This window comes from Dama dama, chromosome 12 (assembly GCF_033118175.1).
Source record: "Dama dama isolate Ldn47 chromosome 12, ASM3311817v1, whole genome shotgun sequence".
Classification (NCBI taxonomy): Eukaryota; Metazoa; Chordata; class Mammalia; order Artiodactyla; family Cervidae; genus Dama; species Dama dama.
In genome coordinates this window covers 72882697-72908259 of record NC_083692.1, presented here as the reverse complement: position 1 = coordinate 72908259, position 25563 = coordinate 72882697, and the positions used below count along the sequence as shown (strand labels likewise).

The window sequence follows — 25563 nt, the reverse complement described above, 5'->3', positions numbered from 1 at the left end:
AAGAGTTTTGCTGGGATCTTTACTACAAGAACAGAATAAGAGAACCGACAGAGTCTTATCCGAAAGAGCATGTGCTGACTCCCAAGCCAGCTGTAAAGATGATGGTGTGCTGTTTCCATGCACCTTGGCTTCTGTTCATTGATCCCCAGGGACGGAGGGCTGAGCACAGATCACCACCACCTGTATTAAATGCTCCACCAAAGCAGATGGGTGACTTACATAGCTGTACCGTGATTTCGCAAGGGAGATCAGCTCCTGATCGCCTGGGGTGCACATATTCAGACCAATGGGCAGCATTTTCTTGAGCGCAGCCACGATGAGGGAGGTCTGGATGGAATAAAAGTCTCCCCTCCGCTTTGTCTTCTTCCGCTCCTGGTCCTGTCCTCCCGACTAGGAGATGAGGTTGAAACAAACAGAGGAGCTCAATGACTCTGAAAGGCACTGCCTCACCTCAGAGGCAGCCTGCCTCCTGTATAGGTCCTCCCTTGTATAGGTCGGGCCTTTCTACATTTCAGAGGACAGTAAAGGATTGTGATACACAAAGCCAACCAAAGGGGCCATTCAAGGCCAGCCCTGATGCTAAGCCTTCTCCTTGTGCGCATGCTCACGGAACCACGTGACCAGACACACAGCACCAACACCCACTGTCTCTGCTCGCTTGCATCTGGATGGAATGAACAAGTGGTGTTCTTACAAGAAGAGTGATTTGCTAACTGACAAAATGACGGCAGAAAAGAACTGAGAATCCTGATGGTGGGCAGCAGTAAACAAGTGAGACAGCATCTACCCTAGAATACTAGCTCCTGGCCAGGGCTGGAGCGAGCATTTTGGGGTACAGGCATCCTATGGTCGGCAGGAAAACGAGACCGTGCAGGTTGGTAGGGCTGCTCTGGGATCTGGTTGGGGCAAAGTTAGGAGGAACAGTGCAGACAGATGAAGAGGAACCGCCCCAAGTCTGGGAGAGTCCGCCCTCCTTTGGTTACACTTTCTGGACCCTTTCTGGGGGCGTTTATCCAGTGAAGTGGGAGGTTTGCAGGAAGAGGCCAATGCACTGGGCGGTGGCAACCCCAGGCAACCAACTGAGGGCCCTCCGCACCCACAGCAGAAGGTGGATATGGGTGGGCTTGCCCTGCCCAAGTGGTACCTCACTTGCTGGACTCTGCCCCAGCTGAGTGGGCTCCTGCTGGAAGTGAGGAAGGGCTGGGAGGCCAGAGGCAGAGATTGAAGTCAGGGTCCATGATGGGGGAGAACTGGGGCTTATTAGAGCTTTTGCTTTATGAGGTGCCTGTGAGTGTTTGCAGCATCCTGGTGATCGCACGGTGGTTTCCAATGACACAAACACTCCGCACTCTGGGAGCTGCTGAGAGGCCAAACCCCTCCTTTGAAAATGGCATGTAAGACCTGGGGCCCCCCCGGCTGGAGTAGAATTTGCTTTCTGGAGGATTGGTTTTCTGAGAGAAGACCAAGTAGGGTCAGAATCACACCGCCTTAGCGCCGACCTGTTTACTTTCCAAAGTGTGATGGAGGAGTATTATTAATGGACGCTCTCAAAACCAAGGTGGCTTCTTTTATCCAGCTTGTGGCGACTAAGTCTTCAAGTGGTTACACTGCAGAAACCACAGTGAAATCCCTGGCCGGCAAAACCCAGTCTGACCAAATACTGCCAGCCAACTCTACTTGGGTCTGGTGCTGGAGAACAACAGGTCAGATCCAGGACAGCAGTGGGAGCGGGCAGGGAGGAGGGTGGGTTGAGGCAAGATACAAAGTGTCTTGTATTCTAGACACACAGCTGGAAAGCTGATTCCTACAGAAATTCCTACCTTTACTGAGAGCTTGCTGGGTTCCTTAGATGTTCTAGTATCAGGTATAAAATTCTACAGGTTGTGCTTAAGGCAAAACTCTTAAGTCTAAATTACCCTTGAAAATACCTCAAATTGTCCGTAAAGAATAGAACCCAGTTATATATATGTGTGTGTGTGTTACATGTATAAATATATAATGAAGTATAGGTACACGGACATTACCTAAGAGGTAAATAGTAACATGCATATACAATTAATATGCAAAACTGTGGACTTGATATACAATTTAAATAATTTCTTGCTCGCTATTTTCTTTGGCCAATCTCATGTTGTTCTAACTATAAATGCTGCATATATGATGTGGCTCCAATGTGCCTAGTACTTAGATAAGGCATTTTTAATCTTCCCAACAATGCTGAGATAACAAGAAGTCAGTTATATAAAGGGGAACATGATGCTCAGGGAAGTTAAGTGATGTTTTTCCAAGGACACACAGCAGTTATGAGTCCAGGCCAACATCCAGACCGACATATGCCTGGCCATGGCTCCATTTTTCTTTACCAAGAGCTGCACATGACCTGGTTCCTGCACATCTCCCTGTCTCTGCTACAGACCTGGTGCAAAGGTCTTGGGATGGTGGCAGCAGACATATGTTAATGGAGAGAAAGAGAAATACTTCCAAGCAATAACCTGTATAGGATACTAGAAAATTGTCCCAGGGTTTATTCCACTGGGTACACATTTTATGCAAACATGGCTATTTCAAATCCTTGACTTTAGTCCTTGGAAAACTCTCTGACTCTTTGGAGGCCTGCACAAGAGCCATTCATGTATAGAGTGGAAGGGCTGGGACCACTAACAGTAGGTAAGAGGAGTGAGGCTCCTGGGCTTTTGGTGCCCTGCTCAGCATCCCTATCTCTGTCAGTGTGCTGGCTGCGGAGTGGGCAGCTGGGAAGGGAGCAGAGATGGCAAGGAGACCTCGGATAGGGCGAGGCTTGGCTGGCTTCCCCGGCTTCCCCATTCCAAGGGTGGGTAGGCCTACATTCACTCTTTGACAGGCAGTTGTCTTCCCTGGAGCAGGCCTGGGGGACCTCCAAGTGGGAAAATCCATTCTGGACCACCCCCATGGTGATCACAGTGCAGAGGGTGGCCAGAGTCTGGCACCTCTAATGCTAGGACAGAAAAGACACGTCATGCATTTGACCTGTACCTTTACTTGCATGGCCTGTGTGGAAAGATAAGAGAAAAGAAACAAGGAGAAGTCAGTCAGTGAAAGCAGGGGTCCAAAGCATAAGCATGTTAGTCACAGCTCTTCCACCCCCATTCCTCAGCCAACACGACAGAAAACCAACCACTCTGGAAGCCAGTTGACCATGGCATGAAGAGGGGGCGGGAGGTTAGGATGGAGGTTAATTGGATCGAAAGGACTTACACCCAGACCAAGCAGTACATCATCTCAGAACCAGCATTCCAGAGTGTGTGACACACAGACCTAGATGGTCTTCAGATCTGGCCACCCAAGTGACTCTTTAGATTTCACGCCTTCTCTCCTCCCCACTCCGTCCTGTCGCCTGGGTGGGCTGCAGACAATCTGTCACATAACCAAAGACCCTGATTTTCTTTCTTCCTTCCACCCACCCCATTATCACCACCAGATCTGTGGTTACAAAAAGAGTGAGGAGAACTGAGCTGAGGGGCCATGTATGTGCTTCCCCTAAATAAATGTTTGCTAAAAACCATACTCTAGGAATATCCAAAGTGGTTCAGGATCACCTCAGACCCAAAGGATGGGGCATCTCCCTTCTTGTGCTGTGACCTTCAAATATACCTTAGGTAAAAGGCTCCTACATGCTATAAGTTCTAATTTTATTCTTTTCCTCACAAGTTGCTAAGATTAGTTAACTCAGTGCATTTCCCTAATATTTGAAATTCTCTCTCTCATGCATGCTCTCTCTCTATATTTTATTTTTTTAAATTTTAATATATTTTTAAATGTTAGCTGAAATTTTTCATTTTACAAACAAACCTAGAAATTCCTATACCTTCAAAATCACTTCATTTCTGCACACTTAATCACTAATAGTTTATGATCAAATAGCTGATTTATGTGTGAAATTAAGGAAAAAACAGAGACTCTTAAGGGAAAGGGAGTTGGAGGAGTGGAGGGAGGCTTCGGAACTAGGGCAGAGGTGTGCGATCTGAAGCGCTCATTCCCAGGGAGAGGGTAACAGAGGTAGAGACCAGTCAACTCTACATTGGATAATAGAGAGAAAGATGAATTTCCAGAAGCCAGTCTGAAAATGAGAAAGTGTGTGTGTGTGAGAGAGAGAGAGAGAGGGAGAGAGAAGAGAGGAGGAGGGAGGCTGGTAAGAGGAGAGAGGAGGACAGAGGAGTGAATGGAGGGGGCAGGGAGACAGGAAGTGAGGGGGGGAGGCAGGGTGGGGGCTGGGGTGGAGGGTGAGGGGTGGGTGGCAGGGGGAAAGGCTGGAGTAAAAGAAAGGGAGAACAGGAAGTGGGAGAGAGGAGGGGGCAGAGGGACAAAGAGCACTTGAACTGTACAAGTGCAAGAACAAAGGGAATACAGATGAAAAAAGGGGGAGGATGAGAGAGACAGGTGAGTGACCAACTGGGGGTCACTGAGGAGGAAGAAGCAAGCTCACGTGTCATTCTGCACACCCTTGAGGAGCATAAAGATGTCTTCTCAGCATGTCCCTGTCCTTCTCAATGCGCTGAAATCACACTCACACGGTGGAGTGGCTTTAAACAATGAGGCACCCTCACATTCCTTGCATCACAACCCTTTTGTTTATAATCTTGGTCAAGGAACTGACATTTCTTGGGCTAAATGTGTTCTAACTTACCATTCCCCTCCGAGGAAGCTGTTGCCATCTTTACAGAAAACAAAACAAGTTTAAAAACAAAACAAAAATCACATGCTCAGCTCAGTTATGTACAGCTTGACATATCCGCAAACCGGTGTTATATAAACAAAATATACAATGAGCTCTCCTCAAAATGTGCTTTCACTGCTGGAAAAAGGACTTATCTTTGAACTGACCTTCCATTAATCAAGTGTGAACAGTGTGACCCACTGTATATTTTTTCCACTTCCTTTTTGTCTGCAATGGCATGTGTGGTATGTGTGGGCATGCAGCTTTCCAGCACACATCTCTCTGCCATATGCACTGAGGCCAAGATCATTTATACAACACCAGAATTCAATTAAGAGTGGAGATGAAAGCAAGCACAGGTGACTATTCAGATCAGGTAGAAGAGAGAACATCAAATTTCAGGGTGGCAGTGGGGAGTCAGCTGATACTAAAGAGAACACTCCCTCCCCATCCTCTCAATCCATACTTTTACATCCAAAAAATACCAGAAATAGCTATAGGTTACTGTTTTTTGGAGGCATGGTATTTCCCTATCTGAAATAATGTGCTGCATTTATGTAATATTATTCAATTCAAGAGGTGCATTTAAAATTTACTTTTTAACAGGGCATACTAGTAGAGCTGGGAGAAGTCAGGCAGTAAGCTCAAGCCCATTCTACAAACTGGTAAACTGGGATCCAGAGAAGTTAAGTGAATGATGCAAGGCCATCCTTATACTCATCAGCTGGGCCAAGCGTGGGACTTTTCTTTCCTTCGGTATCTAGTTCTGTTTACTTCTAACACTTTGTGTCTCAACTGAGGCAACTGGAACAATATGAATATTTGTTACCCTGAGGAGTACAGCAAATGTTATTTAACATCCAGGGAGTGTCCTTCCATCCATTACACTGTAACTTTTACCCTTTCCAACATCACTCAGAAAAAAACTGGCATCCAATGTCAATGGAAATGAAACAAAAGCATGTGCTCCTGTGGACTAACCTTACCAGTAGGGAAGATGTTCCCAAAGACCCTGATTTTCTTTCTTCCTTCCACCTGAATTCTCATTCTGACCATCTTCTGACAAGGCTAATATACTCTTTTCCTCATTCAATGATGTGAATGAACAATTTCAGGTTAGTTTGTTAGTAGGTTAGTTTTAAAATATCATTCTTTGTCACCTCATCTCTTTCCAAGCGTAAACCCAAGGACCCTGAATATCTATGCATCACCAGAGGGTTAAGATATCTTTGCCATTTCTGCTCATCTGGGATCCAAATCCCTGTATCAGAGTCATTTCCTTTGCTTTGTTGCCATCCGCTGACAATAACAATGGATGCTACCTGGTTCCACCAAAGGCCAAAAGATCTACCCCCAAGTTGAAGGAAGCAAGGAATCTGAGCATCAGTGACTTTCTGTAGGGGAGCAGGGTCAAAGGAGAGCTTGCAATCACTGTAAGAAAAGTCTTCAGAGGAACTGAGGGACAGATGTCCAGAGATCAGGAGTCTGAAAATATCCTTTCTCCTGTACCTCACACAAGTAGCTGTTTGCCAGAAGTTAAATGCAAAATAAACTCTGGAAAATCAAATAAAAATTATCTAAAGCACAAAAGGATACATCTTAAGTAAGATCCCTTTGTAGCAAAGATTCCTCTTGACTGTGAATATATATATATACCTAATCTCTCTGCATTGTAAGTGCACAATTTTATTTATCAAACTTTACTGACCAGCAGACATCAGATTCTAAACTCTGAGAATAAATTTTTGGATGCTGGAAGAAGTGTTAATGTCAATATAGCTTAAAGATGGAAGGGATGGAAAGTTCAGAGTGACTGCAGCTGACCAGAGCAAGAACAGAGCTAGCTTCGTGAAGTTTTGGGTGCTGAAGTTTTCACTTTTGGTGTCATACCAGTCCCTGGTCTGCAGCTGTGCATACAAAGATCTTCTATCGCAAATGGTTATTTGGAAAGATGCCCCAAGGGCTTCACTATATCAACCCATGACTGTCATCTTCCCAGAACTGATTCTCACTTCTGAGAGGTCCCCATGCAACCTCCACCTTCCTGCTTCTCAAAGGCAGCACTGTACCAGCCATGAGAGATGGACATCTCAGGTGTCACACGTCACACACAGTTGACAATACAGTCAACCCTCGTCGAGGGACACTTCTCAGGGGAAGAGAGTTCAGGTAAGCTACAACAGCTGGGAATGAGACAGCACCTTTAAGTCAGCCTTGCTTTCGTGTATACCCCTGAAGGAATGTGTCTGAGAATTCTCTCCCATAAGATGAAGAAGCTTCCTTGTACAGAACTGACTCAAGAGGAGCAGGGGGGCCAGATCCCCCTGCTCTATTTTTGTTGTACCCCGCCCTGTAGGTGACTGTTTTCGGACAGATGTTTGGAATGCCCTCTTTCAAACATTTCCTATAGTGGGATGGACAAATGTTTGGGTTTCTGAGTGCAACGTGTATGGAAAATAAATAGAAGGCATTAAGAGGTCAGCACAGCTGAAACAAAGCAGTTATTAGATGTTCTGGATAGGAGGAAAATGAGTGCATTGTAAGAAAATGTGCCAACCACATCTTCGAAGCAAAGTAATGTCCTTACAGCTAATTAAAAGGTGGCTCTCGGCACGTGTATTTTTGTAGCTTTTCTACACAGGAAGTACTTCTACTTTAAAACAAGTAAGAGCAGCTCTGGTTTTGCAGACCTCTCCAATGCCTTAGGCAAGTCTTGAAACAAACTTGAGACACACAAAGCAGCTACTTATTATCAAATGTAATGCCCATGCTTATTTGAGAGCAGTTTCTTCTGGCTCATTCTCAAAGAAACAACAGTGGAGATTGTTGGTTTTGTGTGGTTTGACCTGAACGCAGTAGGAGCTGATCCCTTCACACACCCAGGATATGTAGCTTGGTTCAAGGCTGGAGAGCCTTTGGGATTGATTTCTATGGACTTACTTTCGACATCTTGCTTTTGCTGTCTCCAGTTAAAAATGCCAAATTATTAATTTCGTTCTGAATCACAAAATTTTGCTCTTCCCTCTTGAAGTTCTGAGTGGGGGGAACAGAAAAGCAAACATTACAAGAGAGTTTTCCGACGTGTGTATACCTTGCACTGCTGACTCCAAGCCAGGGCCCCCGTGTGTGCTTACGTGAGATTTACACCACAGGATGAAGATCTCTGCCACCATGCGGAAGAGCTGGTCAGAGTCTGCATCAGGGCTCTTGAGCCAGTTAGATCTGAGGCGAAAGATAAATGAATATGCATGTGGAATTCATCAGTGATCGAAACAGTCACACTCTAAAAATTATACCAGCACCAGATGTACACATTTATCCAGATAAAACTGCATCCTCACCAAAGGCATTCTTCAGACAGGCTAAGAATCAATATACTCCTCGCATGCTTAGATATAGACATGCAATTGTTGTAGGTATGTTTGAAGGACCTACAGTAGTCATTTCTATTTTACTAAAAGATGCCAGGATTATCTCAGCAAACAGACATTAGAAATCAACATTTCAGAATGGTCAAAAGTAGGGTTTCTTTGGTCCTTTGAACTGAAGAGATGATTAGAGTTACACTCTAAGTTTTGTGACTAGCCTCCTTTAATCCACAAGGTTAGCAAGATCAGGAAAGTCTTGGTCACTGTGACATACAATCGTATCGTGGACATCTGTTACTGTCAAGCCTCTGAAATTTTGAGTACTCTATAAACAGTTCAGGCCTCACCTATTTTCCTTTCAAAGTCACTTTTATGAATGAAATCTGTAAGAATGTTTTTCACTGATATTTGAAGTGTACAGGCAGAGACCAATACTCCTATGCTCTCTGAAATGGGTTGGAAATTCCCTATCTAAAATATTAACCTAGGTTAAGAAATTTCACAGTGGTGACAAGAAGGCTACACTACCATAGAATTTAGTCACTTCCTAAAAGTTGTCTTGCCTGTAATCATCTTAAACATTTGAATTAAATTATATTTCGAAAGGGGTGGGTGATTTGCCACTTTCAAATATCTGTGTAAAGTAATGCGTAACGAGTTAAATTGTCTATCATCTTTCTTAAAGAAAACTGTGGCTCTCATGAATGGTTTAAAAAACTCCATGTCCCTTGGTGCCTGCAGGGGAATAGCTATCAAAAGCCAGTTCCCTATACCTGGGATATCAAACTGAATTGTCCTGAGCTGCCTGTACCTTCTGTCCATTCTGCTCATTACTAGAATAAGGAAGAAAGTAAAGACTCGTAAGGCCAAGACCACCTGTGGACACCTCTCTCATCTCCTTAGTTCCTTACTGCTTGAGTTCTAGCTTCATGGATGCGTCTGTTTAATCCTTCTTGTTTTCTACTTCAACTAGCCTCTGTTTTATAGATAGATACTACAGGTGATCTGCCCCACATTTATTCTCCTCTTCTTCCTTAGGAAGAAACCCCCATTTGACCCTGGGTGGCACTGTGTGCTGCTAAGATCACATTACCCAGCCTCCCCTGAAGGACACCTGTGGAACTACACTCTGATCGATGAGCTGGAAGAGGAAGTTGTTGGATAAGACTCCTGGAAAAGCTCTCTAAAAAGCATCAGATAGCTGAAGGTGCCCTTCTGCTTTTCTACTTCCTCTCTGGGATGAAAATATGACAGCTCAAACTCTAATTGGCATGTTGCACCGTAAAGTAACTTTGAAGATGGATGTCAATGTTAAGGACAGGAAGTGAGAAGAGTAAGGATTTCTAATGAGGAGCAACAACACTGGCCATGGATTGGATATCTCTGCACTTCTTTTATGTGTGAGATTTAACTTCTACTTTAAGCCACTCTATAAGGTATCCATCACTAGGGGCCAAATGCAATCCAAACTTGAGGCTTGAGATTGGTAATGCTTTTTGATTTCTTTCTTATTGATTTTTCAGGAGCGCCTTTTCAGAGTCAAGTGTCAAGTTTTATCAGAAGTACCAGCTGTTCCTTCTGCCGAGTTCTGGCTTAAATGAGCTTTATAGACTTGCCCTATGCCTCTAGTGGGAAGAGACGAGGGCACACATCCTACCCTGCTGAGGAAAAGTCCAGCCACAGGGAATGTGACCTGCAGGAACTCTGAAAACAAAATATCAGGTGAACATCTGCTCACAGGAGAAAGCAGCAGCTTTGGATACCTTGGCTTTCAGCTCAGTGAATTTTGTTTTGAACATCCTTCTCGCAAGAGACAGATTTTTTCCTTTGTCTTTAGTGAGGGTCCTTCTTCAGGTTCAGAATGGGGGGTCACATGAACCCACCATTAAATGCTTTCTCCCAGGCACATAAATTCTCTGCTCCTCTCAAACCAGACTTAAGACTATTTGCAGGAGGACAGAAGATTCCAACCTTGCCTCTCCATTTTGTCTGAATCTTTTCCTACCCCCAAATGAAGTAGCCAGGCTCTGTCCCCACTGCTCCTAGCTTTCCACAGAACTCAAGATCTCTCTCAACATGCAGACAACTGATCCTTTTGGAGGTACTTAACTGATCTGTGGGTTTCTTTTATCATCGGCTCTCTGTGCTGCCAAAAGGCAGCTGGGAAATGCAAGACTGTAGGTGGGGAAGAAGGTTGGATTTAGAGGTAAAACAGAAACAAAAAGCAGGAGAATAAAATCTTGGAGAAAGGCAAGAGTGAGAGAGTTAGACTGCTATTTTCAAAATGACAAGTCATCAGGTTTTTGAAGAAAGTAAAGCCAGTTATCAGGTTTTGAAAGAAAGTAAAGCCATGCTCCTGTATTCACGGTCAGGTTGTCTGACTAAGCGGTAAGAGCTTATCTCTGCCTTGCCCCTGAGCCTTTTGTCGAGGATTCAGCCTGAGGCAGTCACCGCACAGGATTTACCTGGATTCCCTTCAACAGTCTGAGAGGTGAGTTTTCACTCCAAATCGCGCTAAAGCTGTGCGTCTCTGTTCAGAGTGTCTCTGATTTCCAGAAACGAAGCCGAGAAGCTGATTTGTGCAGAGAGGTTTGTTGAACCTATGTTGATTTATAACCTCCTGGCCTGAGGAGATGGAGCCCTGAATCACCAGGCTATGCCCACAGCATGCTTGGAACTCTTGCTCCTTCTGGGTCATTTTCAGGCTGATCACTGACCCACCGAAGCTTCTCTTCAGATGTCAAAGACACCTGACACTGCTGTGACAGGGCTGAAGGAAGTACAAAGATTTAAAACAACAAGAGAAAACAGGGGAAGACAGGGCAAGATGGCACTCATCAATATTTAAAGAGCTGCTTAGGGAGAGACTGGAGTAGTTTTGTGGCTCTAAAGAGCAAAAGCTGAGCTGATAGGAGTTATAGATCTGAACTCAAAATGGTTCAAAGTTGGGGGAATTGGATGAAGGCAGTTCAAGGTATAAACATCCAGTTATAAGATAAATAAGTCCTAGGGATGTAAGGTTAAACATGACTCATATGATTAACACTGTATGTTACATGAAAGTTGTTGAGAGTAAATCCTAAGTTTTCTCATTACAAGGAATAAAGACTTTTTGTCTTTTATTTTGTACCTGTGTGGGATGATGGATGTTCCCTCAGCTCACTGTGGTAAGCTTTTCATGATGTATGTAAGTTAAACCATTCTGTTGTATACCTTACAGAGGGCTTTGTGTCAATTATGTCTCAATAAAACCAGAAGAAAAAAATGAATGAGAAGGAGTTGAAAAAAATGACTTGAAATGTCTGAAACTAGAATGGGAAGGTACACACAGGTCCAGCTTTGTCTGTTGTCCATAACCGTGGTGGATAATGAGAGGTGGGAAAGGCACCACTAGGAAAAAGGAAGGGGGTATTTATCTGTCTAGTTAGATGAGCTGACCTCTATATTCCTGCCAACTCCTCAACCCTGTACTTCCAAGCCAGCCAATTCTTTAGGGTGAAGAAAGGACTCGAGGAAGGTACAGGCACACACGTAGGAAGGAAGTATTTATAAGTGAGGCTCAGATAGCCCTAATGCTCCCTGGTGTTCAGGGAAGAACGGGTTGAAAAGTGGGGATGAATGAATTAATGATGATCTCAAAGACTCTCTGACATTGTCATTTTTAGCAACTTTCAAATACTACGTAAGTAGAACACACTCTATCTTCAGTCTTGATCGTCAATAGTGGCAAATGCAATTAGAGAGCTATTTCAGGAGCAGTCTTACCCTACTTTCATTCTTGCTTTCACCTCAGACTCTGACAAATTCCTTTGCTAACCTGCTAACATAATTATGTTATCGGAAATGACTCAAATGATGACCCTGAGAGCAGGATTTCTTTTGAGAAAGTGAGTAAAATTGCCCATAGATAGTTAAGGAATTATATACACACATATACCTATATACAGTGTGCATATGTTTATTCTGCAAAGCTAAATATAAGTAATCTTAAGTAAATATTTTAAATAGTAAGTATAATTTACCTTATGAAATAAATGCTAAAATAGGCATATCCAGACCTATTCCCTGCCCATGACAGAATGGCATACCACTCAAAAAGTTAGCAGTGTTCCCCCAAATGTCTCCAAGTCTTTTCAGTATCTACGATGGGGTATTTTAAAATTAAACCACTGCAAACTTCCATTTTAGGTCTTGAAGCTTTGGGAAGGTGTGGTATAATAAAGTATCTGTTTGGTCTTTGCCTTCCACTGGGACCAGCTGTTCTCTGTTCCTTTGCCTGCTCATGAACATAAGGTTCCTATGCTTGCATTTCCTCCTTGTTGTTGTTTCGTAGAAAAGTCTTTGCGACACTATGGACTGCAGCACACCAGTCTCCTCTCTTCTCTACTATTTCTCAGAATTTACTCAAAATCATGTCCCTTGAGTCAGTGATGATCTAACTATCCTTATTCAGCTTAAATTCCATGATCAATGTTTATAATTAGCCTATTATATACACCTTCATGCCCTAACCCATTTTTCTTCCATCAGACTCATTTTGCAAAACCCCAACCCTGGTTAAGTCCAACTCTCTACCTAGTCTCAGCCTGTACGTGGCGGCCAAGTTGGCTGGAGAAAAACACAACTTGCTGATGGTCCCACTTTAAATCCATGACCACAGATCTCAACTGGGGCCACTGATGCTGCCTTGCAACCATACCACACTGCCCTGGTCCATCCACTCCCCCCACTTGCCCCAGCCATTGCCCCAGACTGTCTGCTTCCTCCTCAACCCTCCAAGTACATTCTCCCCACCCTCCCTCTCAGTTGATGTTCTTGCTTCCTACTTCACTGAGAATGGAAGCAACCAGAAAAGGACTCCTACAGTCTGCCAGCCATAATACATATGGGCGTGTGCAGGTGTGTGTGTCTGTCTGTCTGTGTGTCTGCCAGCAGCAGCACCCGTGCACCCTGCCCTCCTGCCCGTCACTGTAGATGAACGATCTCAGGCTGATCCTCTGCCTGTTTGAATGCACTGCTTTAGAAATTCTCTCTCCCTCTTACATCATCAATTTCTCTTCTCTCCATTGGCTCATTCCCATTCATAAAGAAACAAATTGAAAAGTCTCCCATCTTAAAAACTCTCCTCTTGAACCTATTCTGCATCTAGCTAGCAGCTCATTTCTCTGTTCCCCTTTATAGTGAAACTCCCTGTGGGACTTCCGTAATGTTCCAGGGGTTAAGAATCTGCCTTCCAATGCAGGCTACGTGGGCTCGATTCCAGGTCGGGGAACTAAGATCCCACATGCTGTGGGGCAACTAGGCCCACACACCACAACTAGGGAAGCCCACGCACTGCAATGAGATGGCCTTGTGTCCCAACAAAAAAACCTCATGCAGTACAACTAGAGAAAGCCAGCATGCTGCAAAGAAGACCCAGAACAGCCAAAATAATTAAAAGAAAAAAACACCTCCCTGAACAAGTTGTCTGTAGCACTATCTCCAAGTCTTTTTCTCCTATTGTCTTCCAACCTACTCCAAAGAGGCCTTCAACTCCATCGCTTCATTGAAACTGCTCTTATCAAGGTCACCAATCATTTATTCATTATTCTTTCCTTCTGGAAATCCTTTGTGAAATCGGTACCTAGGACACAACATGCTGTTGCTTTCCTCCTGTCTCAATGGTGGCTTCCTCTCAGCCTCACTCGCTGGCTCCTTCTCTCCCACCTGACCTGTGTACAAGGGCTCAGTCCTTGGAACGCTTCTCTCTCCCTCTCAAGCCTTTATTTATCTCATTCAGTCTCATGGCTCTCAAAGACCACATACCAATATGTAGGCAACTCTCAAATTCTTAGGTCCACACCAGAGTGAACTCTGGACTCATATAACTGCCCACTTGACATTTTCATTTTTATATTGAAGAGGCAACTCAAATTAACATGTCTGAAAGGGATCTCTTCATCTTCCCCTAAAAAAACTTCCGTACCCACAATCCCCTCCAACTTAATTGCTGGGAACTCCCTCCTTCCATTTGCTCAGAATCATCTTTGACTCATCTCTTTTCTCTTATTTCCAGTCTGCACGTCCCAAAGGCTCTACCTTTAAGATGTTGGGTCCAGAATCTGACATATTCTGTCAACTTTCATTGCTACCAGCCTGGCCCCAGCCACCACCAACTCTTTTTTTTTTCCTTTTATTTATTTCTTTTTTCTTCTTTTTTTAATTTTTATTAGTTGGAGGCTAATTACTTTACAATATTGTAGTGGTTTTTGTCATACATTGACATGAATCAGCCATGGATTTACATGTGTTCCCCATCCCGATTCCCCCTCCCACCTCCCTCCCCACCCCATCCCTCTGGGTCTTCCCAGTGCACCAGGCCCAAGCACTTGTCTCATGCATCCAACCTGGGCTGGTGATCTGTTTCACCATAGATAATATACATGTTTCGATGCTGTTCTCTCGAAACATCCCACCCTCGCCTTCTCCCACAGAGTCCAAAAGTCTGTTCTGTACATCTGTGTCTCTTTTTCTGTCTTGCATATAGGGTTATCGTTACCATCTTTCTAAATCCCATATATATGTGTTAGTGTACTGTAATGGTCTTTATCTTTCTGGCTTACTTCACTCTGTATAATGGGCTCCAGTTTCATCCATACCATTACACACCAGTCAGGATGGCTGCTATCCAAAAGTCTACAAGCAATAAATGCTGGCGAGGGTGTGGAGAAAAGGGAACCCTCTCACACTGTTGGTGGGAATGCAAACTAGTACAGCCGCTATGGAGAACAGTGTGGAGATTTCTTAAAAAACTGGAAATAGAACTGCCATATGGCCCAGCAATCCCACTCCTGGGCATACACACCGAGGAACCCAGATCTGAAAGAGACACGTGCACCCCAATGTTCATCGCAGCACTGTTTATAATAGCCAGGACATGGAAGCAACCTAGATGCCCATCAGCAGACGAATGGATAAGGAAGCTATGGTACATACACACCATGGAATATTACTCAGCCATTTTTTTCCTTTTAAATTGTAGTAACATCCATGTCAACTTACTCATTAGCAACATTTAGTACCTTCACAATGTTGGACCACCACATGACTAATTGCAGAACATTTTCAGGACTCTGAAAGGAGACCCCAGGCCCAGTAAACAGTGACTCCCATCCCTCTCTGCCCCAGTCCTGGCACCACGAGTCTGCTCTGTCAACTCCAGATCACCCTCAGCCCTTGACTGGGTCACTGTGAGCCTCCCAGCCAGCCTCCTCACTCCCTTTATTTGCCCTGATCCCTCACCTCAGTGCTTGAAGACTGAGTCAGATCACATCACAGCTTAGCTTCAACGCTGCACCAGCCTCTCATCTCACTCAGAGGAAAAGCTCTGTACTCTCGGCTCCGTGGAGAGAAACTGGCCTCTCCGACATCTCCTGCTGCTCTCCCCACCCCTCAACTCCTCTCTCTCTGGCCTCCCTGTGATCCCCTGAGCATCCCTACCTGTCCCTTCCTCAGGGCTTGCACCACATGTTCCTTCTTCCTGGGAACAAACCTCTTCCCCAGATCCACATGGTTTCTGACCTCACCTCTTTCAGGTCTGTGTTCAAATTTCACCTTCTCAGTAACATCCTTTTAAAACTGCCACCTGGCTCTCCTGATTCCATTTACTTTGCTTGTATAATTTACTTAGGTAAGTAAAGTATATAGGTAAATATATAAGTACATAGGGAAGTATACTGTAAATGTCTAAGTACTTTTATGTTTGCTCGCCCCCCTCTCTTGCCAGAGTGAAAGCTCCCTAGGCCAACATCTTTTTTTCTGTATTGTTCTTGCCTGTCCTCTAATGCCTAGAACAGCGCCTGACAGACAGTCAGTAATCTCTCTTGAATGAGTGTGTGACAGAAGAGCAGAGGGGTGGGAGGGGTCGCTGCTGCCCTTCTTCAGTGGCCTGTGAGGGTGAAACGGGTGGCCAAGCCACTGATCATACAGAACCACTGGTCACGGAAAGCGCTGCCCAGAGGTCCCACAGCAGGGATGGAGGCGGCGGGGATGCTGGTGACGGCAGCCGTGACTTTCCTCTCCCGCCTGTAACAGAACCCAGTCCCACCCCTCCATCGCGGGCCGGCCCTGCCCAGATGCCTCCGTACCTGTTGTTGTCCACGTAGCGGATGAGCATGGGGTAGAAGGCGTAGAGGTCTCTGCAGAGGACAGCAAACTCGTCCAGGATGAGCAGCTCGGCCTCCTGCGTGTCCCCTTTGCTGTCGGCTCTCAGCTGCTCCTCCTCCTGCACGGTCTTGACGGCCTTCTTCTTCAGCTTCTCCAGGGTCGGGATGAAGTGGCTTTTCAGCAGGTCCGGCCTGGCTTTGCTGATGATCGGTTGGGCGTACACTGTGTTTGCAAACAAAGGGCCTCCCCCTCATTCCACAGGTTATGACAGTCGAGAAAAGGAAAGAAGGGACCCTCAAAGGTGAGGCTGGGGAAAGCCGTTGACTCAGACTGGCACCCTTCCTTCATCTTCCACTTGGCATGTCTGTCTCATGAAGTCACAGTTGCTGGGGTGGGGGTAGGCATGGATGGAGCTACAGGAGAAGGTCCCTATTCCTGTTTTGCTTCTTCAAGTTATGAGAAGAGCCACCCCTGAACTCTTCTTGCATGGCCTTTGCTATATCTCTGAGCTCTTCATAATGGGCCATCTTGTTTCATTTTAGCAGAGTGACTTTGGCTCACCAGTTACGTTATAAATTCCTTGAAGGAAGTCTTTTATTTATATAAGCAGCACTGTGCTGAGTCAAGAGTACATACTTAACACTCTGCCTTCTGGTTATTTTATAGAAAAATCTCTTAAAAATACACAAACCCTGAGAAACTCATAGTTTCTCAGCCCCCAACACGTGAGAACTGCCAGTCTATTGTCTCGGGGCTCCTCTAGGCCCTGAGAAAAGCAGACAAACTACTATCATCAAAGTCAATAAGCAGAAACAAGTAGGACTTGGGGACTATGATTCTAGCCCTTTTAAAGAGAAAGATAAAACCTACATGTCTCATTGACTTTTTTATATGCAATATCTTAATGGTCTAATTCATAATAAAGATCAGAATCAGAGTAATTATTTAGATATGTGAAATAAAATTCTCAAGAGTGATGAACCATTCACAAAGTACAATACATATTTTGTGTATTTCAAAGTTCTTTAATGTAGGGCTTTTCAGTTGGAAATAGCCTATACTCCAGAACTTTTTAATCTCACTGTGCCTCATTTTTTGTTCCATAAAAAAGACTTTTTTAGAAAGAGAAGGCGAAGGCAGTTCTCTGTGGCAATGTGTTAATCAAGAAGTCAAAACTTAGCACTATGACGGCTCACATTTCATACCCTGGTCCTCACCAGGGTGCACCTCTGCTTTGGACCTGGAATCAGAGTGGTTCTTCCAGATATGGGTGATTTGAGGTTGCTCTTGAAAACTGACTTTGTTTACACACCAGGAATGAAGTGGCCTGACTGAATGAGATCTGGACACACTTGTGAAATAACAGGCCAAGTTCAGTTCTCATCAGCATGCGCTGACTTCTTTCCTTTGTACCCCTGGGGAATCTAAGGGAGTTCATCCTTTGATTTCCTTCCTTCCCTTAAGCCAGATTTCCCTTAAGCCTCAACAAATTACTTTAGGGTTAACAATATTCTTGGGCTAAAAGGTAAGAAAGGAACACTAATTTACCTATTCACATGTTCCCAGGGGCCTATACTATCCAGGAGCCATCAGTAACCAAAGTATTTATTAATATAATTTGAATCTCAGTTCATTTCAGAGACAGGAAGAAGGTAGGACATTTTCTTCTTTGGTCTTGCAGAGGGGTATCTACTCATTTGTCCAGGAAGCTAATAGCTCCTATTGACCCAATGGCTGTGTTTCATGGTCCAGGAAACTGTAGGAGTGAAACAGCTATGGTGGAACTGTGTATCTAAATTGCAGGTCTATCAAAGGCAATGACTTTAGCTTCTGTCTCCTCTGACTTTACTGTGACAGAGGACCCTAAAATCTTCATGATTTCCTGACTATGAAAAATGTGGTTATTAATTTTCCAAGCCTCTCCCCCCCCCCTTTTTTTTTTTTTAGAACAGAATATCAGTGAGTAACACTCACTAAGAGCCTACTGCATGCAAGGAGTTCTAGAGGAATACAAAACAAACCCAAAATCCAAGTGACGCTACTGTGAGCCTAAATCAGAGAGTGTCTCAGAAAGCATAAAGTGAAACACAAATGCGAGAAACTTACAGAACAGCCCAGATGGGAGTGAGTTTCATACATGTGGAAAACACACAGGGTCACTTACCCAGAAAATATGAACAATTACTGTAAGAGCAAATGGGATTCTTAAGTACCAAAAGCAAATGAGCAATGATCATCAGAATCTTGCAGAGTTTATCAAGAAGGGCTTCCTGGAGATTTGAGGGGCTAGATTAATTGGGGAGTCAGGCAGGAGCACTGGCTCCAGGAAGCCCTATAGGGGAATAAGTCAGTTCTTTTCACTGTTAACTATCTAAGGTAGGGAGGGGAGATAGATTAATGATAGACTAAGAGAAGAAAAAGAGTCTAGGCATCTCAATGCCAGGGCTGAAAGACACGCGTGGTACCTGCAATGCGCTTCATCCAGGAGGCCTCGTCGATGCCCAGGTTGTTGTTGATGATTTTCAGAATGTTGCCCAGGATGACACTGAGGTGTTCAGACGTGACCTTGGTGCACCAGGGCCCTGCGCTGGGGGGCAGGTGCTCGGGCCCCCGCTCCCACCAGTAGGACAGGTAGTTGCAGAGCATGGGCAAGATGACCTCAATGACGTGGGGCATCTCTGTGTACCGGGCCCCTGATTCGGCCAGGTCGTTGATTTCCTTCATCAGGCCTTCCAGCTGGGGGATGTCGGGGCACATCTCCTCCACTGTGTCTGGCATCCCCAGAACTGACCGAGAGGGTACAGGAATAATAAAGGGACAGTGATTCAAAACAAAGAGAGTGCAACCTTCTCTCTCTCTCTCTGTCCACCCCTCCTTTGGCCTTGAGACATAATTTTCCATCCTAGAATCTCAAACAGGTAAGCACTGGATATGTAGGAGCTATTGTAAAGGCTGCAGTTTCCAGAGGCTGGGTTATCTTCCAGATGTTCTATTCAGGTCAAAACACTTAAACTGAATCTTAAAGGAACATAACAGAGACACAGCTGAGGGACATTTTATAAGACTTTTCTGTGAAAAAGTCAGTCTCTTGGCTTCTCCCTCCTGGCGTCAGTGTATGCACTGCAGGAAAGGCAGGACCCAAAGCAGAAAAGCAACCCATAGATATCGAGCTGCCAATTTGTGGTTCAGTCACCTAGATCATGTCTGTACTGTTTTGAAAAGGAAAAAGAAACCTCTTGCATCAAAGATTCTTTTAGCTGGACCAGAGACAATGCTTTCCATCCAGTTGAAACCTGTGGGGGGTGGGGGGTGGGAAACATTGCACACACACTGATTTCTGCATTTACAAAAGAAGTTACTGATGATCTGAAGTAACCTTTGCCAAGAGCTCTTGTCAATCACTTAGACCTTTTTGTTTTTGAAGGCTTATAGACAAGGAATAGTGAGTTAGCCCTGTCTTTTCCTCACAGTGAATGACTGAGGTCACTTCACTGTACAAGGACAGACAGGATGAGATGATTACAGAGTTCAACATGAAACATTGTTAGGTACAAGGATGGTAAATGGAAAAAGCCAAGGGGATATCTGTCCTGTTCTTCTTAAGGCAAATGACACTCTTTTCCTCCAAGATAGGAGGAGAGACCAGAAGCAACCTGAAGTTGCTGATGGGTGAGATGCATATAAAGGCCCTGTGTGGCAAGGCATGGCCCAGTGGAGAAAGAAACAGGAACTGGAAGCTCTGCAGAGCATCCTGGTCAGCAGCTCATGTGCAGACTCCACCCACAGGCTAAACTTCTCAGAGCAGGGCCAAAACACCAGGCATCATGGAGCCTAGGGAGTCAGAGAAGCAACAGGAAAATGTGGTGCCTTTTAGATCCACCAGCGGGGCACATTGGATCCACTAGAAGATTTGAGTACATTATTTTTGATATTAAAAGTAAAGTGCAAAGCTCTCAGGAATTTCAAAGGAAAAAGCAGAAAACTTCAAATAAAATGTGACATTTAGTGAGTTGGGTTCTACCTTCCAGCCCTGTGCCATGGGGTTACTGCTGGTGTGAAATCTCTCTTTTCTAGATTTTAAGTCCATAGGAACGGAAGGGTTAATGAAGAAGAGGCCACAGCAAAGGCTTTGGCTTTTAGGAATATCAGTCAATTGAAGGGTCTGTCTTGATTTCCTTCACGATTGTACTGCCTGGAGCAAAGACAGAGAATAATCCTGTGAAGATAGACTAAGAGATGAAAAGAGAGTACAGGCACCTTGGTTCCTGGGCTGGGGTGGGGAGGAAAGGCATTTGGGATACCTTCACCCAGGAGACAATGAATCCGTGGCTGATACAAGCGGTTCTACAGGATGGGGTGCAGCTGCAAATCAATGGACTCAGAAGAGCCTCCCTGCTATGGAGTAGGCCCTGCATGGGGTGTCCTAACACTTGCCCTAATTATGTTTTTCTCTTGCTATTGGCATGGCCTTTGGTAAGTAGAAGGCTGATTACTCTTCCTTGGAAGTTAGGAGTGAAGCAATGTCCTTTAAATCCAGACAATTCAAAAGGACTAGCAGCATGAAAACCAAAGAACATCGAACTCCTGCCATTTACCCCAAAGGGAATTATTCAGGTCAGACACGATCCACTGCCAATGCTGGTCATTTGCAGAGAACAAGTCTGGCCTGTACCTTGCCGCAGAGCAATAAGAATCGGGGGTGACATCAATGTGGGGGTCTGGGGAGACTCTCACAAACAAAATCATTTGACACATACAGTGTCAGATAAATAGGTACAAATGGTGAAGTCAAACATTCTACCTTCAGGCTCTGCACCCAGAGCAGTGCCGACTGCCACAGAGGCAACTGAAATTTACAACTGTTGGCTATAAAATTATACACGAGAAGGCTCAGAGCATGTGTGTGTTTAAATGTCACACAGACAATCCATCATCATAGACACTTTTTTTTTCCTCCTACCTAAGAAAAACACAGAGTTGCTTGAGGTTGCTTCATTGGAGTCATTATAATGACCTTTGAAAGTTATTTATATGTAATTGGTCCTCAAGGGGAAGAAACATTTGCGATTCCGGTGGTGTTTTGTACTTCAAATGCCACATAATACACCGGCAGAATGAATGCTGCTGAGTTATCTACCTGAAAAATAGCTCAATTGGGTCCTGTTAGACTCAGACTCAAGACTGTGAGGGGGGAACCATTAGAACACACTGTCCTTTCGTCTTCCACATCAATGGTTCTCAAAGTGAGATTGTCCTGCCAGCAATGGCAGCATCACCTGGAAACTTGTTAGGACCTTTTTGGAATCTTGACATACTGAATTAGAAACTCTAGGGGTAGGACTTGGCATTCTTCAACAAGCCTTTTGAGTGATCCTCATACATGCTATCAAAGGGAGAACCACTGGGAAAGACTGAGTTAGAGTCCACAGCTGTATTTTTTTCACCAGGCAGCTCTTCCCTCAAGATGACAGCATCAGAGAGCACCACTTCTGTAGTATTACATGGAAACCGGACCTCCTTCCTCTCTGGTTGATTTTTTCCAATAAAGATTTGAGAAGTAAACCTGGCTGGTGAGTAGGATGTTTTGGTTAATCTATTATCCTGACTAGGCTTTCCTGGAGGCTTAGTGGTAAAGAATCCACCTGCCATTGCAGGAGACGCAGATTTGATCCCTGGGTTGGGAAAATCCCCTGAAGAAGGAACTCACTCCAGTATTCTTGCCTGGAAATGCCATAGACAGAGGAGCCCGGTGGGTTACAGTCCATGGGGTCGCAAAGAGTTGGACAGCTTAGTGACTGAGTATATACACACATAAGATCTAATTCTACTCATGAATGGAGTCAACAACAACAAGATTCTGATTAATAGACCACTGCCACACGTAACCAAATATTTTATCTAGCACACAGCTAGAAAACCTTTTCTAGACATACCTTAACAATTTTGGATGAGTTAAAAAATGCTCCAGGATGTTACAGGATAGAAGAGGTCCTAATATGAGTAACTCTGCTGGCAAAATGGACTACAGCCCGCCAGGCTCCTATGTCCATGGTTTTCTCCAGGAAAGAATACTGGAGTGAGTAGCCATTCCCTTCTCTAGGGATTGAACCTGGGTATCTTGCATTGTGTGTAGATTCTTTACCATCTGAGCTACCAGGGAAACTCCATTAATTGAGATGTCCAATTGACTGAAGGCTTGATAAATCAGTTAATATTCTATTTCTCAACCAAAGACTCACATCATCTGTCACGTTCCTTTCCCTATTCCCTCCTTGGTCCCTCAGGCCACCTACTGTGTGTAGTGAATGAAGTCTACCTTTTCAGAGCCCATCAAGCCCATCAGTCATTGTCTGGCTCCAGGCAAACATGGTTATCCCAGAATACATTTTTATGTACACTCTGCTTTTCAAGAGCTGTACACATCATCAGAATTCACTCTTTGTTAACTGAATGATGAAAAATATGGGCTCAGAGGACTTGGACCCTGAGTCCACAGTGTGTGACTGATGGATGAACAACAGTGTCACCACTAATCACAACCTTGTCCCTTCTTCCTTATGGAGTATGCAATGAAAGATATTTATTTTTAATTTATGAATATGTCTTACTAAATCAATGTGAAGGTATATAAGATAAGAAGAAACATATTTCTAACAGCCTTTGAAAACAATGGGACACAGTCATTTCCTTCCCCTCCAAAGCCAGTCTAGGGTTTCCTCCATCTGGGTCAATTTCAAATTTACCTGCTACTCTACCTCTGTGTCCCATCACTTCATGGCAACTAGATGGGGAAACAATGGTAACAGAGACAGACTTTATCTTCTTGGGCTCCAAAATCACTGCAAAGGGTGACTGCAGCCATGAAATTAAAAGACGTTTGTTCCTTGGAAAAAAAGCTATGACCAACCTAGACAGAATATTAAAAAGCAGAGACGTTACTTTGCCAACAAAGGTCTGTCTAGTCAAAGCTATGGTTTTTCCAGTAGTCATGTATGGATGTGAGAGTTGGACCATAAAGTTGAGTGCCAAAGAATTGATGCTTTTGAATTGTGGTGTTGGAGAAGACTCTTGAGAGTCCTTTAGACTGCAAGGAGTTCAAACCAGTCAATCCTAAAGGAAATGAACCCTGAATATTCATTAAAAGGACTGATGTTGAAGCTGAAGCTCCAATACTTTGGCCACCTGATGCAAAGAGCTGACTCATTAGAAAAGACTCTGATGTGGGGAAAGACAGAAGGCAGGAGGAGAAGGGGATGACAGAGGACGAGATGGTTAGATGGCATCACTGACTCAATGGACATGAGCTTGAGTAAGCTCTGGGAGATGGTGAAGGACAGGGAAGGCTGGCATGCTGCAGTCCACGGGGTCACAAAGAGTTGGACATGACTGAGCGACTGAACAATAACTACCTCTATGAATTCAAGAGCAAAGTAGATCTCTCTCTCTCAAGGTGCAAGCTCTACACACTGGCGACACAGAGAGAGACACTTTTTCTTGAATCACAGCTGGAGCAGAATAAATACATCAGTATCCAGCACTGTCATGAAGTTGGGGAGCAATATTTTAGCTGGCTTCTGTCTACAGATGCTACAGCCCTTCCTCATCATTACCAAAGCCTGCTCTGTCGTTTAACTCCTACTTTAGCTGCACGACATAACTCATGTGGAATCATGAGACAGTAGAGAAAAACAAGGTTGGGACTATAATTTTCCTAGTCCATGAAAGGGGAGAAAGGGTGAAATAAGGCTGAGGGGACTGGGGAATTAACTGAGAGATACCATGTGAGACTTTGGAACGTGGAGGCATCTTGGCAATATCTCTCTCGATGAGCTCTGAGAGCAGTGGTCTCCACTGTATTTTAGCTCAAGCAGAGAACTTGGTAAAGCGATTTTGTCTAAAATGTCTGGTCATGTTTTCTGGGGACCAGGTGCTGCTTTTATCTGAAGTGGGAACAAAGCTGCCAAAGTTTAGCACTCTGGATTCTTAGATGGAAAGAAGAGTGACAGAGAAAAATGCAGCAAGAACCCTTCTTCTCTTAGGACTCTCAGGACCCATGACAGTTTGAAACGGGGGCTTGAACCAAATGGAACTGAGGCACAGTCTAGTCATCTGCTGGTACAATATTTTAAGAAAATACTTGTTCTGAACAGGATATATTCTGGTTTGCTATGATTTTTTTTTGCGGGGGGTGGGGAGATTCTGCTTTTCTTAACATTAATCGAACCCATTGTGTGGTAGCTTTTGCTTCATGTTACATCAAGTCAAGGTAGTTCTTTCCAGTTGGAGGCCAAGTTTCATTTAAGGTTCCTGTTGGAAGCGCCTCTGATCTCCATCGTCCTTCAGCAGGATCACAATTATCCATACATGGGGACTCTTCTCTTCCATCCCCCAGAAGCAGGTTTACCCCCTGCCTTGGATTCCAGTTCCAGGTTATTCTAGAAAAGGGGGTGGGGAAACTTTTCCTATAAAGGGGCCAGACAGTAAATATTTTAGCCATTTTAGGGCCAACAATATTTACTGTGACTACTCAACTCTATCACTGCAGTTGAAGAGAAACAGAATGGGCCACCCCAAAATATACCCCTTTGGCAGAGGGATTACTTTGAGCTGATTATTTTTAAGAAATTGAAGATCCAGGAGAATGTCTGACAACAGAGTTACCCTTTTATAAGGGAAATCTACCTTTGTAAACAAAGTTTACCTTAGTTATGGGAGCCAGTACCAGAAGAGAGCTCTTACCAAAGACCACTTTTTCATCTGAGAGATTCACAAGCCTGGCGGGGCACACTGCTTACCAAGCCCTTCCTCTTCTCACTTTCCCATGGATTCCTACCTGCTCTGAAGCCCTAGACTCCTAACCTTTTCCTCAGGATGGTATATAAGTCTCAAATGTTGGGCTGGCTTTTGAGTCTCATATCTTTGTGGGGCTCCCTTATGTATATGAGTTTGAGTAAACTGCGGGAGTTGGTGATGGACAGGGAGGCCTGGCGTGCTGTGATTTGTGGGGTTGCAGAGTCAGACACGACTGAGCGACTGAACTGAACTGAACTTATGTACACATATGTCCACAATTAAGTTTTTTTTTCCTCCCATCAATCTATCTTTTTCAGAGGGGAGGTCTCAGCCAAAAATAAAGAAGGGTAAAGGGAAAATTATTTTTTCCTTCCCTACATAGTGCTAAGGGCTTCCCTGGTGGCTCAGTGGGAAAGAGTCCTCTGCCAATGCAGGAGAGGTGGGTTCGATCCGTAGGCTGGGAAGATCCCCTGGAGAAGGAAATGGCAACCTACTCCAGTATTCTTGCCTGGGAAATCCCATGGACAGAGGAGTCTGGTGGGCTGCAGTCCATGGAGTCACAAA

General features: G+C 44.5%; 1 protein-coding gene across 1 annotated transcript in view; it reads right to left on the bottom strand.

Moving 5' to 3' along the window:
• RYR3 (ryanodine receptor 3) overlaps nucleotides 1-25563 on the bottom strand; it is a 379117-nt gene that overhangs the window by 49476 nt on the left and 304078 nt on the right. Inside the window, exons 65-70 of the mRNA XM_061158246.1 lie at nucleotides 18672-18992; nucleotides 16188-16428; nucleotides 7828-7915; nucleotides 7634-7726; nucleotides 3013-3027; nucleotides 220-390 (exon numbers count right to left, since the gene is read on the bottom strand). Coding sequence (XP_061014229.1) covers nucleotides 220-390; nucleotides 3013-3027; nucleotides 7634-7726; nucleotides 7828-7915; nucleotides 16188-16428; nucleotides 18672-18992 — 929 coding nt within the window. The remainder of the gene's footprint in view (nucleotides 1-219; nucleotides 391-3012; nucleotides 3028-7633; nucleotides 7727-7827; nucleotides 7916-16187; nucleotides 16429-18671; nucleotides 18993-25563) is intronic.